The 20,204-nt window shown below is 45.7% G+C and overlaps 1 protein-coding gene across 1 annotated transcript in view; it reads left to right on the top strand.

The window, feature by feature from the left end:
* Positions 1–19,383, top strand: part of LOC308536306 (CRACD-like protein) — a gene marked incomplete at its 5' end in the record, with an annotated part of 85,634 nt that extends 66,251 nt beyond the window's left edge. Inside the window, 2 exons of the mRNA XM_081115434.1 lie at positions 918–1,089; positions 18,093–19,383. Coding sequence (XP_080971560.1) covers positions 918–1,089; positions 18,093–18,306 — 386 coding nt within the window. The 3' untranslated portion in view covers positions 18,307–19,383. The remainder of the gene's footprint in view (positions 1–917; positions 1,090–18,092) is intronic.
* Between the last annotated feature and the right edge of the window lie 821 nt (positions 19,384–20,204).

Raw genomic sequence — 20,204 nt, 5'->3', positions numbered from 1 at the left:
TGCTACCAACCTTACAGAATTGTGGTGAGGACTGAGTTCATGTTTGTAAAGTTCTTAGAGCAGTGATGCATAGTAAGGGTTAAATAATTTAAGAAAAAGAGTGCCTGATCACTGGATACGTGTTCTTTAAACTTTTTTTTTCTTTTCTTTAAACTTCTTAAAGGGAAGATCTGAGAAGATGCCCTGGCATGGGGTGATTTATACTTCCTTTGCCGAGGTGGGAGTGGAGTGATGTGAGGAATTTGTATCTGAAACTGAACTGGAAGGTATTACCTACAATACCTGTAGGCAATGCTGGCTGTGAGCCTGGGTTGTGCCTGGATGAAGCAATGAATGGAAAAATGTTCATAACGATTCCTGTGGGGCTCTTCGCAGTAGTTTTAAAAGGAGACAAGAGAGAGAAACTAGAACTATATGGGGATGGAGGGGATAGGGGGCAACGCTTATACCAAGCATTAGCGGTTTTGTTCTGTGTGCGAAGGCTGAACGAGTGCTTCTCAGACGAGATGATACACATACACACTTTTTCTTAAACAGCCGTGTGGCTTATGCGTTATCTCAGCTTCTCCCGGGGAGAAGGGCACGGGCCACCTGCTTTGTTTAAGAAAGCAGACGCCACCGGTGTGTGGCCTGTGCGAGGGGTGCTGCGCCTGGAGGCTTAGAACCCCCTCGTGCTGTCCCAGGTGCTTCCTGGGAGCCTGAGGCCGACGCGCGCTGCGCTCCTGCTTGTCTCCGCCTGACTGTGCGTGGACAGGGCAGGCCCTGGCATTCCTGGCACAGGCTTGGCCGCCCCTTTCCTGTGATGGCTGCCCTTTGCCCCAGCTCCCTGGGCCGAGGCAGCTCAGCTGTAATTTGCTCTGAGGCTCCGGGGTGCAGCCCTGTCAAACCGCAGCGAGTGTTTATCCTGTAATCCGCAGACAAGAAGAAGGGAGGCAAATTCCAGCCTTTTAAGAAGTTGTTTGGCAAAAGGAAAAAGAAAGACACTTCGATTTCGCGGGAGGCGGAGGCAGGAAGGAAGAGCCACTCTCCCCAGAGCGTCAGCAATGGCACCTTCTCTTCCGATGAGGAGACCCTGGAGGACAGCCTAAGGTAACGACTCACCTTTCCTGTTTGTAGATCTCCTGTGGGGCCCGGGTGGGGAGTGGATCCCACAGGGTGTGTTCCATCGCCGCCGGGAAGGTGGGAGACTTGCGGTGCTTGGTGTGCCCTGTGGAGGAGTCGCCTTAGGGAGCTGGTAGAGGAGTGTGGCCTCGCCCCCTGGGAGAGCCCTGGGCTCCGCGCCTTCCTCTTGCCGCCCTCGCTGGTCGTGGCAGGCAGCCTATAATGGGCTTGGCTCCACAAGTGTCCTTGGATGGAGGAAGACCTCCTTTCTCTGTCTCATTGTTCTGCAAGGAGAAAGGTGGGTCCTAGATTAGATTTTGCACCCAGATCGAGGATGCGGGCTGCCCAGGCACAGGGTGGTCGCCCTTCCTACCCCTGGCCATCTCTAGCAACTTCCAGAACCTGTCTGGGTGCGATGAGCTTTCAGATTCTGTTCTTTGTTTTCTGTGTTCTTCTCTGCCTCTCCCCGTCTCTCTCAGAACAAACACAGGCGCTAAATCTGGCCGTGATAGCGTAAGGAACTCAGAAAGGCAGGGTCAGAAGGTCTGTTCTCACCTGAGTGCTGGGAATTGGAGTCAAGTCAGAGATGTTGCTGCTGACAGCTTAGAAGTCAGTCCCTCCGAGACTTGCCTGCCTCCAGCTGGCACTTGTCACTTCGTATGGAAGTCATTGATTTGCTTGGTTGTCTCTCTCACTCGACTGCTAGTGTCCAGGAAGTCAGGGACCAGGTTTTATTTGGCCTCATCTTAGGTGCTCAAAAGGTGTTTCCTATGAGTGCCTGGCACTGATGTAGTTCAGCTGGACCTTGACTAACGTTTCCTTCTACATCGTTTCATTATAACACTGATGAGAAAATGTGATTCCCCGCCAGGCCACTATCTGTGTGGAGTTTGCACCTTCTCCCCAAGTCTGTGTGGATTTTCTCTGGTTTCTAAGCCCCATCCCAAAGACGTGCACGTGAGTTGAGCTGGTGTGTCTACATTGTCCCAGGCTGAGTGTGGATATGGGTGGAGTGTGGGTGTGGGTGTGAGTGTGAGTGGCCCTTCCAGGAAGGGTTGGGTCCTGCTTTGTGCCCTGAGCTGCAGGGATAGGCTCCAGCCACCTGTCACCATGAAATGGAATAAACGGGTTGGAAAAGAATGATTTTACTCGTTTTTATTAGTCTTTTTTAAATGGATGTATAACTCACATTTATGTTAACGTTTAATATTAGAAGTGTTTGGGGACTTGATTTAGAAACTAGAGGCCCGATGCATGAAATTCATGCAAGGGGCCCAGCCCTCGCGGCCCCACCCACTGGTCATTCAGGAAGGTCGTTCCAGAAGGTCAGTCTGCCGTCCAATCTAATTAAATATTGCCTCTTTATTACACAAGAATTTAGTGATGTTTTTGTGTCCAGAAATATGGATCTTAACTCTTTTTTGTAGCCACCTGTAGTAAAATTGGTTTCATTATGTGTCGTTTCACTTAAAGTTGCCGCTTCTAAGAACCTCTCAACAAGAATGATGTCCTACTAGTGCACGTGGAAGTGCTGTGATGTGTGATATTCTTACTGTATTTCAAAGACAGGGACAGAAGCATCCTCTGTGGTGTGTGTCAGTGAGCAAATTCGAATAGACACCACAGTGGAGCACAAATTACAGAATCCGCAGGCAAGCCTTGTGCTGAAGTCCCACACGTGCTCACCGACAGTGCTTGTTGGTCTCAGTGCTGCCTCTCTTCTTGCACAGGCCATGTTAGCTTTCCGTTGACTATAGTAAGAAAACTTGACTGTAACTGGAGGAAATGATTTTACTGGAAGGTGAACACAGCTAGACTGACCTCACCCAGCTGTTGGAATGTCAGTACGGATCCTTGTTGAGGACTGTCCAGGACGAATCCCTCAGTTGTAAATTAGGCATGTGAGCCTTTTTGCCTCTCAGTGTCAGAATGAGGTACAGATACCAAAATGGTACCAAATAGTTGTGCAATGCAACATGGGACTGAATCTAGAAAGTTCTCCTTTGTTGTGTGTGTGTTTTTTTTTGTGGGGGGGAGAAGGGGTAAAATATAGTTTTATTGATTACAGAGAGGAAGGGAGAGGGAGAAAGAGCAACATCAGTGAAGAGAGAGAATCATTGATGGGTTGCCTCCTGCTCGCCCCCTACTGAGGGGGTCCTGCAACCTGGGCATGTGCCCTGACCAGGGATCGAACTGTGACCTCCTGGTTCATGGCCTGATGCTCAACCACTGAGCTGGGCTAGGGAGTTCTCCTTTGGGAGGACGGTCCTATGAAGACGCAGCTGGTCCTTTCCGTGGTTTTGCCAAGTCCCCGACCTCTTATTGAACTGTGCCTGGACCCTGCTTGTTCTCTTCTCACTCAGGTTCTGTTCCTTCACCCCGTGAAGTTTCCCTTAGGTTTGAGGTATTACAGAGCCTTGTAAAATTCCACACTGGATCAAACAGCGATAAAATACAGGTCACATCACCTGTTCTTATTATCGACTCTTGTTAAACCCACATTTGTGAGACAAATGCTATATTTAATTGACCCTTTTCTTTATAATGAAGCTGGAAGGATAAGCTCTGGATAAAGAGTTTTCTAAAATGTCTCCTTACAGATTTTAAAAATTAAAAAGGATGGGAATATAGACGTCTTTTAAAACATGTACCCCCTTTTCTTCTCAGCAATTGCCAATTGCCATATAAGTCCACCCACAGAGTGTTCATTGCTTACAGTACAGCTAAACTGCTGGTTATTTGTCCCGTTCACAGATGCAGAAGGTGAAAGGTGCTGTTTCCAGTCATTCTGATTTTCAGTTCACAGCTCCGTCAGTGGGTGTGTGACGTTGCACTGTGTAATGATTCACAACATTTCTGCGCCTTTTATTTGCCGTCTCCAAAATAGGCCGCTCTCACTAAAACACAAAATTCTGTTAACCTCGTCTTGGGTGGAGGTTCCCAGGAGGCGGATTTCAGCCCGACGTGAGGGAGGATTTCCTAATTACGAGAGCTGCCTAAAATTGGGGAGGCTGAGTGTGTGCCAGCAGGGGCCGGGACTGATGAAGGGGAATTTCGGCACTGGTGGGAATTTAAAGGAGCTGAACTTTAACTCCGAAAAGCTGCAATTTTAGAAATGTCTCCATGCCCAAAAATAGCTCATTATTGATCTGCTCCTTCTGTCTGAAATTTCTCATTTCCTTTGGGCTCTTACAGCATTCTATTCTTTCTCTAGGTGAGAAGCCTTCATTTTTCCTAGGCTGCTGCTTTTAAATTATACATGCCTGTGGGAAAAGCAAAACAGTAAAACATGACCCGTTTTTAACAACTTAACGTGACTCCCTTTATTAATTAAATACAACTACGTGGATGTTAAAAGGGGAGAAAGGGTCATTTTGATGAACAGGTTTGGGAAATTCTGGGCCAAAACAAATTAAATAGGATCCTTTACATAGGACTTCAGAGAGCCTTCCTTCACTATGCTGATTTACTCTTAGAATCTGCAAAAAGAATAGAGTATAGAGCAGTGGTTCTCAACCTTGGCTGCACATTAGAAACACCTGGGAATCTTTTTAAAATCCTGATTTCTGGGCCTCATCCTCCGGAAATTCTGTTTCTTTGTGATGGGGTGGGGGCCACAACATTAGTAACAAAGAAACAGAATTTCCGGGGGATGAGGCCCAGAAAACAGGATTTTAAAAAGATTCCCAGGTGATTCTAATGTGCAGCCAAGGTTGAGAACCACTGGTATCGAGCATTCCCAACATTGCTTTAGCCACAAACCCTTCTCTCATGGAGACTATCCTGTAGCATAGATTACAGCTGCCACTTATTGAACGCAGTACAATGTGCTTTGTATAGATAAACTCATGTAATACTTACCAAGGCACTCTGAGATTGACATTCTCGTCCCCATTTCAAAGATGAGGAAACGAAGGCCAGAGAGTGACTGCTGGTAAGTTGCTGAGCCACTGCTCCAGTGTGAAGTGTCCGTTCTGAACCATCCGCTGTTCTGCTGCAGCCTTCCTGGGGAGCTAGTCACGTGGCCCTGAGGCACCGTGCTCAGGTGTTTTCCTGCCCTTAGCTGCCTGCCCAAGGCTCTCCTCCTCACTGGGACTCCACTTGTCCTGCTTCCAGTTTCTGCCTAACATGCAGCATTTACTGCCGTGCCATGCACAGCTACAGCACTCTATAGTGAGTGCCAGCTGTAGGCCGCAGTGAGAACTGAAGGGGCTCCAAGGAGGGTGAGCGCACTCTGGGACTGGAGCTGTCAGGGAAGGGTCAGGAATGAGGAGCCCTGAGCTGGCTCCAGGAGATGGGCGGGATTTGGAGTGGCTAAGAGACAAGGCACAGACATCTCAGATCCCGAATGACCGCAGCAGAGACTTCCACGTTCAAATGAATATGGCAAATAGAATTGGAGGGAATTTCTGTAGCTTAATAAAGGGCAGCTACAAAAAATCCAGCGTACCGGTGATGTATTACGGAATTGTGCACGTGAAGCCTAGTATAGTCTTACTAACCAATGCCAGCCCAATAAATTCAATAAAATAAGTTACTTAAGCATATACTCAAAAAAAGAAATTAGAGAAGATTTAAATAGCCCTGGCCAGTTTTGCTCAATGGTTGATTCCTGGTCAAGGACAAGTACCTGGGTTGCAGGATCCCCGCCCTAATTAGGGTGGATGTGGGAGGCAACCAATCGATTGCCTCTCACATCTTGTTTCTCTCTTGCTCTCCCTTCCTCCCTCCCTTCTGCTCTCTCTCAAAAGAAAAAAAATCAGTGGAAACAATATCCTCAGGTGAAGATTAACAACAACAAAAAGAATCTAAGTAGATGGAAAGGCATCTCATATTTATGGATCAGAAAACTTAATATTGTTAAGATGGCAATACTCTCCAAATTGAGCTACAGATTCATTGCAATCCCTATCAAAACCTGTGTCCTAAAATTGACAAGTGGGTCCTAAAATTCACATGGAAACGCAAGGGACCTAAAATAGCCGAAACAGTCTTGAAGGGCTCACACTTCCTGAGTTGAAAACTGGCTACGAAGCTACAGTAATTTAAATAATGTGATATAAGTTGCCCAGCCAGTGTGGCTCAGTGGTTGAGCATAGACTATGAACCAGGGGTCACAGTTCGATTTCCGGTCAGGGAACATGCCCAGGCTGCGGACCCAGTAGGGAGCATGCAGGAAGCAGCTCACCAATGATTTTCTCTCATTATAGATGTTTCTATCTCTCTCTTCCTCTCTCTTCCTCTCTCTTCCTCTCTGAAACCAATAAAAATGTATTGAAATAGTGTGGTACTGACTGTATAAATCAGTGAGTTTTAATTGAGAGTCCAGAAATAAATCTTCACACTTGTGGTCAGGTGATTTTCAATAAGAGTGCCAAGACAAGTCAGCGGATAAAGAATAGTCTTTTCAACAAATGGTGCTGGGACAACTGAATAGCCACATACAAGAGAATAAAGTTGGACTCTTTTCTTATACCATTCACAAAAATGAACTCAAAATGGATGATAGATCTAAATGAAGATCTAAAATTGTAATACTCTTAGGAGAAAACCAAGGAGTAAATCCATGACCTTGGATTAGTCAGTGATTTTTTTAGGTACCAAAAAACACAAGTGATAAAAGGAAAATTGGTAAATTTGACTTCACCAAACATAGAATTTTGTGGCCTGGCTGGTGTGGCTCAGTGGATTGAATGCTTCCCATGGACCAAGAGGTCCTGGGCTTTATTCCCTGTAAGGGCACGTGCCCAAGTTGTGGGCTTGATCCCCAGTAGGGAGCATGCAGGAGGCAGCAATTGATGTGTCTTTCTCATCAATATTTCTCTCTCCCTCTCTCTCTCTACCTTCCTCTCTATTTAAAAATCAATAAAAACATTTTTTTAAAAGAAAAATAAATAAAAAATATCAAGAAAGTGAAAAAAATCCTCAGGATGGAAGAAAACATTTGCATATCACTTATCTGATAAGACTATATTCAGAATAAGTAAAGCACTCTTATAACTTAATATAAAGATCCCAAAAACAGAGCAGTTTAAAAAAATGGGCAAAGGATTTGAATAGACATTTCTCGAAAGATATAAAAATGTCCATTAACATATGAAAACACACTTGGCCAACATCGTTCGCCATCAAAGAAATGCATATCAAAGCCACAATGCGGTATCACTTCATACCCATTAGGAAGGCTATAATATAAAAGAGAGAATAACAAGTGCTAGTGAGGAAGTGGAGAAAGTGGAACCCTCATACATTGCAGGTGGTAATGTAAAATGGTACAGCCGCCTTGGAAAACAGGTTGACGGTTCCTCAAAATGTTAAACTAGATATAAACCCAAAAGAAATGAAAGCAATGTCCACACGAACACTTGCACACAAATGCTCACAGCAGAATTATTCATAATAGCCATAAAGTTGAAACAGCCCAAATATCCATCAAAAGATGAATGGATGAATAAAATGTGGTGTATATTCATACAATGGAGTATTATTTGGAAATAAAAAAGAGTGAAATACTGATCCATGCCATGACGTGAATAAACTTTTAATATATTATGCTAGTTGAAAGATGCCAGTTACAAAAGACTACCTATTGTATGATTCCATTTATACAAAAGACCAAATAGGCTTACCGGTAGAACAGAAGGATTAGTGGTTGCCAGGCGCGAGGTAGGATGGGGGTGACTGTTCATGGGTATGGGGTTTCTTTTGGGAGTGATAAAAATCTTCTAAACTTAAATGGCGTTGATGGTTGCACAATTCTTTGAATGTGTAAAAATCACTGAAATGTACTTTTATAAAAGGCTGATATGATATGTGAATTATATCTCAGAGTTGTTTTTAAAAAGGGGAATGAACATGGCATTAAAACGGTCAGGTCTAGCTGAGGCGATAAGTTCATGTTGGCAGGAGAGAGTAGGGGCCTATTTCCTTCCCTAAAACCCTAAAATAGGAGGTTGATATTTGGAACGGAACAAAGAGGGCTCATGTGCAGAGCAGAGCAGGCTGGCTTGGAAGGCAGACAGCTTTCCCGTGTGTTGAGGGCGTTGAGTCCCTGCTTTGGAATGAGATGGGGAGGCGATACTTGATGGGAGAGAAGAGATGGGGAAAGTGATATGCAGGTCATGTTTGAAACTGTCTACTTAAACTGTATGCCTATGGTTTCACCCCATGCACTCCACACCCCTCCCCAAAGTTAATATAAACCCTGCTCTCTACTTACATGATAACCTTATTCAGTGGACACACACACACATATCAATGTTAAAGGTTTAAGGTACTTTTTAGTTCTGACCTAATAACTTCACTTTACAAATGGGGAAACTGAGGCTGAAAGAGATGACAGTGCTGTTGTAACCGGACAATCAATGGGTCCGTGCTGCCTGTCACTACTCAAGCCAATTGACTCTCAATTAAAATCCACTGATTTATAAGCAGAGACAGGGTCGAATCATATATGAGTGTTTATTCCAATAGTGCTGGCAGAATGGGGGAGCAGCAGGTCGTCCACAGAAATCTGCTCTGCCCCCACCATAAGCCGGCTGCTTATATTGGCATTACATGGGAAAGTAGGCAAAAGGGCAAATGGGCAGTCCACAGGTATGCACAAAGGTCTGGGGTTACATGGGGAAATAGCAGCCAAGGGTAGGCCAAATGGGCAGTTAACAGGTGAGCAGAGGGTTGGGGGTCTTCAAAGGGCTTGGTGTTATGCAAAGCCTGGGGTCTTCAAAGGGCTGGCGATTCCGGTTTCTGGCTCTGGTTCTGCAACAAGGTTGTTAGTCTTTCCATGATAATAGGAAGAAAGGGCTGCATTTCCAGGTGAGCTCCCAGGTCCCCAGTGGAGTGCGGCTTCCAGCCAGGTGGGAATGTGCCTTCTTTAATCAGAATAAGACAATCACGGTTAACAGAGCATGATTAATATTTCTTACAATTCTAGCTGGTTCCCTAACATTCTATTTCTGCCCCTACCAGTGTTAATGGTAGAGGTGTGACTAGAATCTGTCAGCTGATTTTGCACAGAGTACTAGTAATCCTTTTGTCTGGAACAACCCAATCCCCCATTCTTATATCCTCCTTCAGCTAATTGCTCTCCATCCTTCTTTTTTTTTTTTTTTTTGTACAAATGTGCCTTCCTCCGTAGAGCCAGCTTTCTATGTCCTCCTCAGCCTAGATGAAGCCTGAGGTCACCGTTCTCACAGCTTCTTTTCCCTTTCCCTAAGGATGGGCCTGTAAGCTTGCCTTTCACTGTACTTCTCGCCTCCAGAACGGTGCCTGGCACACAGCAGGCATTCACGAATGCTGCCCTTTTTACCACTGGATTCTTCCCATTGGACAAGTCAATGTTCATCTGATTTATCCTTCAGTTTCCCACGTGGTAAAGAGTATCACTGTCCCTCTGACGAGCCGGAGAAGGAAAATTACACAGCTGGCGTGATGAGACAACATGTCCCCAGTGAACTCCCGTGAAGCTCGGGCTCCCTGGTTAGTGGGTGCCGCAGGCCACCTGGCCTTGTGCTTTTCAGAAGATGAAGTCGGGAAAGACTGATTTCACTTGGCCATTTATCCTCGGCCCATAGGAACCTGGCATGTGCTGAAATTGAACAGGCGTTAGAGAAGAGGTGCAAAAACCCTTAAATGAATAAAAATTAGGGACTAAGCAGGGGGATTAATGAAGCTGAGCTGATAAAGTCTAGGGCAGCGATCGGCAAACTGCGGCTCACGAGCCACATGCGGCTCTTTGGCCCCTTGAGTGTGGCTCTTCCACAAAATATCGACTTCTGCGCATGGGCCACGAAGTTTCAATCGCACTGTACGTGCGCGCCCACATGTGGTATTTTGTGAAAGAGCCACGCTCAAGGGGCCAAAGAGGCGCAGTTTGCCGGCCACGGGTCTAGGGGCAAAGAGAGCGGATGAATCGGTTACAGCAGTTACTGGAGATACAGTGTGTGGGAGAGAGCAGATCAGGAGCCAGGGTCCTCTTGTGAAGGTGGGGCCTTCCCTTCTGAGCTGTGTGCCCTCAACCAAGCCAGCTCCTTCATCGGTGACAGGGATGTGCTCTCTCCCAGGATGATATTTTTATTATTTTAAAAAATGCGTGTGACATCTTACTGTCTGCTCCGAAATAGCATTTTACCAATGCAGGGTAATATTATTACGGAGACAAAGAGGAGGTTGATAACTAGTTTCCTGTTTCCAGAGCATAGACCAAGACTCAGTTGACTTAGCTGATGGCTCAGATGTTTATGAGAAGGTCTTTCTCCAGCTGGGGCAAATGGGGAGTGGAATAGTCAGGGTGAAGCCCCGGAGTCCCTCGAGAGCCTTGGAGGCAGGTGAGGTGATGGCTTGTCCTGTGGCTGGAGTAGGTGAACCTTCAACTTCCAGGTCTAAGTGTCTGTGTTCTAAGATTCTAAACTTCTCTCCTCTTCCTTGAATGTTTAATGATGCATCCTGTTTCTGTTGTAATTATGATGTATTTGAGTATGCTGTAGCCTACTGGTTTCCTTATAAATTCATGGAATACTCAAGTTGGGGATGAGCCTCAAAGATGCTACACAAAATGTAATCTGACTCCAGTCTCTTTCAGCACTTCCAGTTTGTTTGATGAGGACAGTTAATTGCTCTTCAGCATTTCATTTGAATGAGACTCACGGATCTGTTTAGGAAGAAAACTGCTGATCAATTGCAATTGCCCCCGTTGCCATGGAAACAGGCTGCAGTGGGACTATAATTATATTTCTTTATTCCTGAAGTGAATCCCTAATCATTGCCATGGTAATTACCCAATATCTATGGCGCCAAATTACATGATGCTTCTCCAAAAAAGACAAAGGATAAAGGAAGAGGTGGGGGGCGGGGGGGGGCTGGCCTGAGACACGTGGTAAGGTGGCAGCTGCAGAAAGCTTCTTTTCTGGGTGGGGAGAATTCCCCTCCATAGGCGCCAGGTTAGACGGTGTCGGTGGGTCTTAGAATGCGCCCAAAGCCTGCAGTAGTGGCCAAAAGGCTGTGTCGGAAACAGAAAACACAGCTACTGGTACCTTCAACAGTTGTGCCCTACACTACCTGCTGTATCTGAAAGTCTGGAGAACTGTCCAAGTTCCAAAGTTCCTTAATGAAGCAGCCCAGCAGCAGCATCAAGATCCAGTCTGATTTCTTATCCTTGGGGAGCAGGCTCCTCGGGGAGCAGGCTCTCCCCAGGCTTGCCCGTTATAGCCCAGGATGGCCTATATTCCAGTTGACAAACACCATTGAAAGGGGACCATCCCTGTCTTGTGTCATGGTTTGCGAATGAGGAGGACTTTCCTAGAAACACCTCCCAATTTTCCACTGTTCCTTGCACACAGACCCTGCTGCAGACGGTACTTCTAGATCACAGGGCTTGAAGTGGAGGTGGCTCTTCTCGGCTCCGCCCTGCTCTCCTCAGCACTAAGTGACAGGGACTGAGGAGTGGAGGGATAGCATGACTACAGGGCTAACTTCGTTGTGTTTTGCTTCTCACCTTCTCTCTCCTGTGACTTTCTAGTGCCCTGAGCTCTAGGCCACAGGCCATCAAGCACCCTGTCTGATCTCCGTCTTGCCTGCTGATAGGCATGGACATGGGACAGTGGACCTGGGCTCGGACATCCCAGTAGCATGGAGTATGGCATCCTTTGCTCTCAGGCAGCATCACTTGCCACCAGGGAAGAAAGGCAACCGCTTCAAAGAGAATCAAAACATGGGAGAGCTGTACAAATAGTTGTGCATCCAGTTGGGCTAGATGGGAAAGAATCGAGGCACAGATCCCAACGCACAGTGTGGTGACTGGTGGCTATTTTTAGTAACTGAGCTGTTACCATTTGGTTCCCCTTCTCGGCAGCACCCAAATTTCCTTTCTGGGAATCAAACTTGCCTCACTCCACCTACCTCTGCTAGGACATAGTACCAGCTTCCTATGACAGAAGCCAAAGGGCCACTTCCTCCCCACTGCAGCCTGGCCTGAGCACATGACCTAGCCTGGCCAATCAGTCTCTCTCCTGGGCTTTGACTTGACAGGTGGGTCGAGGCAATTGTTGTGGGTCCTACTGCCTAGACTGCTAGAGTTCTCTTCCAAGAGCCTTTTTCCAAGCCTCATCGCTAGCTTCCGTTGTTCTTTGAGCCCCCATTGTTCTTCCAGTAAATATTCTTTTGGTTGAGTGAGACATAGTTTCTGTTGCTTGCGACTCAAGAGCTGTAGCTGACCCAGAATGGAACCAGGAAAACTTGGTGAGAGGGAGGTTTGAAGTAGGAGGTGGGAAGCAAAGCCTGGAGCAGTTTCCTGATTTGGGTTGAAAAGAAGGCTCAGAAGAAACCTTTTAAGAAGAGATGCTGAACATTCTCCTGAATTGCCCATCCCTTGGCTTCTCGGAGATTTCCACAATGGCCTCCTATATAGGCCTGCCCTACCTGAAATATACTCATGATCTCAAAACAGTCCCATCCTCCTATCAACATGTTTGCATCAAGCTTTGCATCCCCTCAGTGACCTCTCAATGGGAGAAGCCCATCTGATAAACTAACTACCCTACAATATTAATTGTGCCAGGCCAGCTCAGCCAAGGGTTTGGTGAGCCTGACGGGGGGCATCGAAGGATTAAAGAGAAGACAGACGAAGAGAATAAGCTGGGTCTGGGTGGATCTCCTCTGCCTGGCTGAGGCCACAGAGAGGGGATCCAGACAGCAAGCCGAGCCTTTAGTTTATAGCCAGAGGTAAACAAGGTAGTGGTCACCATAGTTACAATGTTCTTGTGAGTTTTCACTTGTTTTGGCAGCACTTGCTACACCTCCCACAGCCCATTAGCTTCCCAGATAAGATCTAGGGAGCCTCATAAGGTCAAGCCTAATTATGCTAAGAGGGCTGTGTTCTCTATGCTGGGACTTGTTTTGTGGCTTTGCCAACAGGTCAGTCTGAGGCTTAACCCTATAGCCCAGCCGTGGGCAAACTACGGCCGGCGGGCCAGATCCGGCCAGTTTGAAATGAATAAAACTAAAAAAAAAAAAAAAAAGACCGTACCCTTTTATGTTTACTTTGAATTTATATTAGTTCACACAAACACTCCATCCATGCTTTTGTTCCGGCCCTCCGGTTCAGTTTAAGAACCCATTGTGGCCCTCGAGTCAAAAAGTTTGCCCACCCCTGCTATAGCCGCTCCCTGCAATTAATCATTTACTCATCACAAATTTTATTGTATGAAGGATTTTGGGAGAAAGAAAGATCATACATTTGATCCCTGCCCTCATACAGCTCCTAGTGTGGTGGAGATATGATGATGCCATTATTATTAGAGTCACATCTGCATAGCACTTTACAATATGCAGAGCACTTTTGTTTTCCCTCTCATTTAAGGCATGATTATAGTAACCATAACATGAAACAGCAAGAAATACATGCATGGGGCTTTGGGGGACAGAAGCGATCCCTTTCTTCCAGGGAAGCAGAAAAGGTTGTGTGGAGTTGATATGCTTGAGCCGGACCTTGAAGGGGGTGTAGGACCTGAACTGAGAGACTGGCCTTGGGCTGTCCCTGGAGAGGAAGAGCCTGTGCACTGATAGAGCCCAGAGAGGATATTGGGGAACTGAGCGGTGGGGGTTGAAGTAGGGTGACATTTGATAATAATGGGTAACACGTAAGCATTTACACTGTTCTAAGTGCTTTACATATCAGGATTCATTTAAATCCTAAAAAATCGATGAGGTAGGACCTCTTGTCATCCCCCTTTACAGGTAAGGAAACTGGCCTGCCCAGAGTAGGTTAGAGCCCCACTATGAAGAGCCTGAGCGGGTAAGCCACCATGGCAGCTTCATCTGGTAGGGTTTGGGCAACAGGGAACCAATGGAGGTTTCTGAGCTGGCAAGTTAACTGCTTTAAGATGAACTCATGTTTAGAGAGCAGAATTGGAGAGGACCTCAGTTGAAGATCATCTATAGATGTCAGTCATGTTACAGTCGGCTCAGGGTAAAGCCAAGGCAACAGGACCAATGATACACTCACTGGCCCTTCAGTTGCCCTCAGAGATTGCTCCACTTTTCCCTGCGGTTTCTCACATCTTCCAGTGTATGAGCCACCACTGCCTGCCTGGCTCAGGAGGGAGAGCATCATGCCAGCAGCTTGGGCTAGGAAAACAAAAGTTCTTCACACTACACTTGCAGTGTTTTTGTAAGTCTTAAATGCTTTCAACATAGAAAATAATAATGAAAATAAAAGCTTAAAGAGTATGAGCTTTATGTTGCATTTGGCACAGTGGTCAGCAAACTCATTAGTCAACAGAGCCAAATATCAACAGTACAACAATTGAAATTTCTTTTGAGAGCCAAATTTTTTAAACTTAAACTATATAGGTAGGTACATTGTTATTAACTTAATTAGGGTACTCCTAAGCTGGCCTTTGCAAAAAAGTCCTCAATCTGAGGGGTCGACCTCAGTGAACATACCCCCACTTCTTCTAACGCCTCTTCTTCAAAACAGACTCGCCCAGGCCAAAAACCGACTTCTGCGCATGGGCCACGAAGTTTCAGTCGCACTGTACGTGCGCACCCGCACGTGGTATTTTGTGGAAGAGCCACACTCGGGGCCAAAGAGCCGCATGTGACTCGAGAGAGCCGCGGTGTGCCAACCACTGGTTTGGCATGATCATTAGCATAATAATGTCTGTGCGTTAGAGCAGAGTGGGATAACCCATCGGGGCCTCAGCTGGGTTTCCTGAGATCACTCACAACTTTTAGGCCCTTCAAACAACCCTGTGTTTTGGTCTATGTGCTGCCAAAGTGTGCTCATAAGTACTGTATTCTTGATTTTTAAGACGCTTTCTTATAGCTTCTAGGTAGAATTATGACAGTTCTTCGATCTCTGGGGAAGTAAAAGAGGAGGAGTTGGAGGAGGGCAGAAACAGCAGCGTCTCTTTGCTCCTGTCCTTCCAAAGCCACATTGACTTAGGTGCGAGGGCTTAAATGTACCAGGACGTAGGACCCCCTAAGCCACTCCAAGTCGTCTTAGTGCTCATACACTTTCTCTTAGATTTAGAAGCCTCTGTTCTCCAGTCAGTAGGTCCTGTTCCTGGTGTCTAAGCCTCCATGGCGGAGGGGTGGGGATGGAACCCAGGGGCTGCTGCTCTGAGAATCAGACACCCAGATCAGCTTTTCAGGTACTAGTTCTGCATTTCAGAATTTCCCAGGATTTTAGGCAGACACGAAGGATTCTCTTCCTCTTCTTTACTCTTCTCATTTTCCTCCGCCTCCTGCCACCTCTCTGCTTTTCTTCTTTCTCTTCCTCCTCAGTCTCCTCCTCCTCCTCCTCCTCCTTTTTCTTCTTTTGTCCCATAGTCTCTACTAATCTTTATAGATAGTGACTGTTTAATGTGGGTAGAGCATATGGAAGTGATATCAAACCTTTGGTGTGAAATGAGGACTTATGGAACACCTACCTTCTCTTTCAGCCATGCCTACACATAGTTATGCGTCATAATGCTTCATTCATACATTTTTTAAAATCTTGATTAAAACATCAGTGTTCACAGCAGCATTGTTCACAATATCCAAAAGGTAGAAACAACTCAAATGTACATGTATAAACAAAATGTGATATATAGATATGTGTGTGTATGTATGTATATGTATGTGTATATGTGTATATATATATATATGTATATATATATATATATATATATATATATATATATATATATATCCCAGAATTATTCAGCCTTAGAAAGGAATGAAATTCTGACACATGCTACAACATGAATGAACCCTGAGGCTATTATGCTAAGTGAAATAAACCAGACACAAAAGCACAAATATTATATGATTCCACTTATATGAGGTACATGGGAGAGTCTAATTTCATAGAGATAGAAAGGAGAATAATGGTTATTAGGGGCTGGAGGAAGGGAGAATGAAGAGTTATTGTTGAATGAGTATGGGCGTTTCAGTTTAGGATGACGGATGGTCGTGATAGTTGAATAACAATATGAATGTACTTAATGGTACTAAACTGTACACTTAAAAATAATTAAAATGGCAGGAAGGCCGGGGAGGGTTGGGGGTTGGGCGGGGGGGGGGAGAGATCAACCAAAGGACTTGTAAGCATGCATATAAGCATAACCAGTGGACACAATACACTGGGGGTAGGGGAGGCCGGGGGAAGGTCAAGGGGGGTGGTGGAAAGGAGACATATGTACTACTCTTTGTAATATTTTAAGCAATAAAACAAAATTTTAAAAAATAATTAAAATGGTAAATTTTATGTTCTATATATTGTATTTTACCACAGTAAAAAAGTCTCAGTCAGTATTATGTAAATATGAAAAAAATTCATGGATGCTGGAATCCTATTTGCTATTAACAGATTTGGTGTTTAAGCAATAAAATCGGTTTACCTTATTTTGTGTAAGATTTGCAGTTGTGGGTGAACTGGGACTCTCGTAGCATTACTGTCTTGTCATGGTCCAGCAGCTGTTGTTCATATAGCATCTTTGCTCCCAAAGACATCCAGACATCTATGAACACTGTGTTCAAATGGAAGACCCTGTCAGCTGTGAGTGAGGAGCCTGAGTTCTGTTTCAGCTCTATCTTGATCAATTCTCCCTCTTCACCTTTCCGGACCTCATCGTTGTTACATAGCCAGGAGGCTCACATCCAGGTCTTTTGTTTCTTGGCCTCATATGCTTTCTCACCATGCTGCCTGTGGTTTGGCAAATTAGATTTGGTGCTCAGTCTGCCCAACTAGGTCTACCCTTGGTTGGGACCCTGCCCACTGCATTTAGCACTTGGTCCCTGATACAACCTCCAATGGGCCCCTTTCCGGGGAGGGGAGGAGGGAGGGGAGTGGCATTCTCTCACCCTGGGGGGCATGGAAGAGTGCCTGCCTTGCCTCCTGAAGGGTATGCGATTCTGCCTGCCCTGTGAACAGCCTGGATGTGGATTCCCCAGAAATAAGTTTGTTTCCCAGATCAAGGAAGAGCAGTTGGCTTTTGCTGCTTCCCGTTCCTACAGGTCACCCTGCCTCTACTTCCCTGTCAGGTAGAAGTCCGGACTTCTTGAACCCCAAGCCTTCACCTGAAGTGTTTATTGTTGGCCACCTGCCTCCTGTAAGCTGATCAGTGCAGGAGGCCCATCAGGATTGCCCCATCCACATTCTCTCCCCTGTCTCTGAATTTCTAGGCAGTTACAAGAGAGATTCTTTATTCCTGTAGACCCTATCAGCAATTCTAGTCCTTGGTTTAGATCAGCGGTTCTCAACCTGTGGGTCACGACCCCTTTGGGGGTCGAACGACCCTTTCACAGGGGTCGCCTAAGACCATCGGAAAACACATATGTAATTACCTATTGTTTTTGTGACTAATCCCTATGCTTTAATTATGTTCAATTTGTAACAATGAAAATACATCCTGCATATCAGATATTTACATTACGATTCATAACAGTAGCAAAGTTTACAGTTATGAAGTAGCAACGAAAATAATTTTATGGTTGGGAGTCACCACAACATGAGGAACTGTATTAAAGGGTCGCGGCATTAGGAAGGTTGAGAACCACTGGTTTAGATGTATAGAGCTGTCTTCTAATTTTATTGTAATCTGAAAGAAAGGAATGCGTGTCTCTTCCTTCTTCTAGATCTGAATGTTACTTAAAAAGTGCTGGTTGACAGGACCTGCTGGGGCAGAACCGATAGTGATGGCTCCTCAGGGGAAGGCCCCTCCAGTTAAGGTTTTGGCGGTGCCTTCTGCCGGGCCCTCGACAAATACAGAGCTGCCTGCGTTCTCCGTGAGCGGCCCTGGAACGCTGCTGTGTTGGAGGCAGGCTCCCTTACTCCTGTGGGACCCTTCCGTCTGCCCAGCGACTTGGCTGACCCATAGCAGAAAAAGACCCAGAGCTGGGCGAGGCAGGGATGTGGGTGGAGTCCCCGCCTCAGAAGGAACAGGACGCTAGTTGCCAAAAGAAATTTTATCATCCTAATAAAACGAAGCACATGATTTGCATTCCAGGTCCTTCAACTATTCTATGGGAGCCCGGGCGTTTTCCCATGACAGTATTTTTATCCCTGATGGGGGAGCAGAAAGTGAGCAGACAGTTCAAGCAATGTCACAGGACAACATCCTGGGCAAAGTCAAAACTCTTCAGGTAAGACAGCTTGAGACTGGAAGGTTAGAGCCGCAGGAGGGCCTGGCTGTGGAGGGAGTGGGGAGATGCCCAGCTTAGCCCTGAGTGATGGATGGGGAAGTCCAGCGGGAGCTCCTGGGGAGAATTTTCGCCTTTTTTTTTTTGTAACTGGAATCAGTTCTCTAAGCCTTCTGTCCCCTGTGAGAGGTACATTGTCACCGTTGTACCCACCTTCATAACACCCCTTCTCCTGTTCTCTCAAACTGTTCCCTCCGTGTTGAGTGGGCATTACGAGGACAGGTACCCCAGAGAAGCTGCATGACTCGGATGGGAGGAGTCATTAACCGTGAAGTGTTGGCCATAATCCCCAAGTTCAGGGCTGACTGTCTGTGGATGGTTTGCACAGCAAGTGTTCACTCTCCAAGCCTCCCTGCTTGGAGCGTGAATGCTGAGCCTCTTACTCTGTTGTGCGCATAAATCTGGCTCCCCCGAGCCACCTGGCCTCAGGAATACTGGGAAGCTCTTGGGGCACCCCACCCCACCCCTGTTCAGCTGCAGAGCTGGGCAGTTTTCCACATAAAATTAACTCAGGTGGTAACTCCTTAATCATGGAAGTACAGTTGACCCTTTAACAGTGAGGGTTTGAACAGCATGGGTCCACTTATGCTCAGATTTTTTTTTCAATAAATACTGTAAATGTATTTCTCATGATTTTCTTAATATTTTCTCTAGATTCCTTTATTGTAAGAATACAGTATATAATACATAAGACATACAAATGTGTGTTGATAATCAGTTTATGTGACTGGTAAGGCTTCTGGTCAAGAGTAGGCTATAAGTAGTTACGTTTTGGGAAAATCAGAAGTTATGTGTGGATGTTCAGTTGCATGGGGGTTGGCGCCCCTAACCCCTGCATTGTTCAAGGGTCAACTGTATAATAAAATAATTCTTCACCAAAAGTGATTCAGCTCATGGGGACTCTGAGAAAAGCAAGGGAGTGAAGACACCTGGGATCTGACTGTGTAGGTTTTCCTGATGGCTGGGAAGAATTCACTCGCCTGACAGAAGTGCCTAAGCAGGCACTTCTCTGAGACAGGGTGCCTGGAGGCGATCCAAATCATGAACAGGGGACTCTGGTGTGCTGGTTTCCCTCTGTCTGTAAGTCTGCAAGAGTGAGTGAGTAAAAAAAAAAAAAAAAAAAAAAGGGAACAGCTGGCTTGAGTAGCTGCTGACAAGATGAAGCATTGTACTCAAATTTTCTGTTTTCTTGAAATGCTCTTGTTTCTACTGAACATTAGCTACGTATTTTGTGATCAGAGTTTGGTCACATATTCCCCACACACTCTCAGCCGAATGCAGCATATGGCAAGCAGGGAAAGAGCCCACACCCTGGCATCGTGCCCAACGCGCCCAGGTCCTTATTCCTACTGCCCAAGGCCATCGTCCTGCCCCAGAGCTAACCTGGGCACTGCCTTCAGGTTCCGCCACTTCCTAACCAGGCTACATTCTTGGCTCTTGCTGGCTGTGCTCTCTGAACCCCTGGCTTATCATATCTGCTTTCTAAAAGGAGTGACTTACAGATTCCAGTCCACAAAACAGCTGTGTTTTATGAGTTCGTTAAACTTAGATAGTAGTTCACTTAGTACATCACAGCACATGCCACTGCCACGCCAAGTGGACTTGGAGTTGCAAACGGTATGGGATTCTACAGTATTGAAAATGTGGAAACTCAGTGCAATGTGTGACTGCCTATTCATCCTATTAGGCACAATTTTAAAGAATCTGATCTCACCATTAATAAAATGTAAAACAACCAACTTCCCCGAAGCTACACTTGTATTAATTAACACAGGAAGAGAAAATGTAAGTAAAGTAAAATAACTATATAATTCGTGTGCTCTCTTTTGATGATAGCTACTCATAGGAGGTTTTCCTAATTTTGCTTCTGTTGTATGGAATCATGAGCTTCCTTACAGCTCTATAGTTATATTTTTTAA

Source organism: Myotis nattereri (genome assembly GCF_964212035.1).
Source record: "Myotis nattereri genome assembly, chromosome: 1".
Lineage (NCBI taxonomy): Eukaryota > Metazoa > Chordata > Mammalia > Chiroptera > Vespertilionidae > Myotis > Myotis nattereri.
This window is presented reverse-complemented; position numbering and strand designations above follow the sequence as displayed.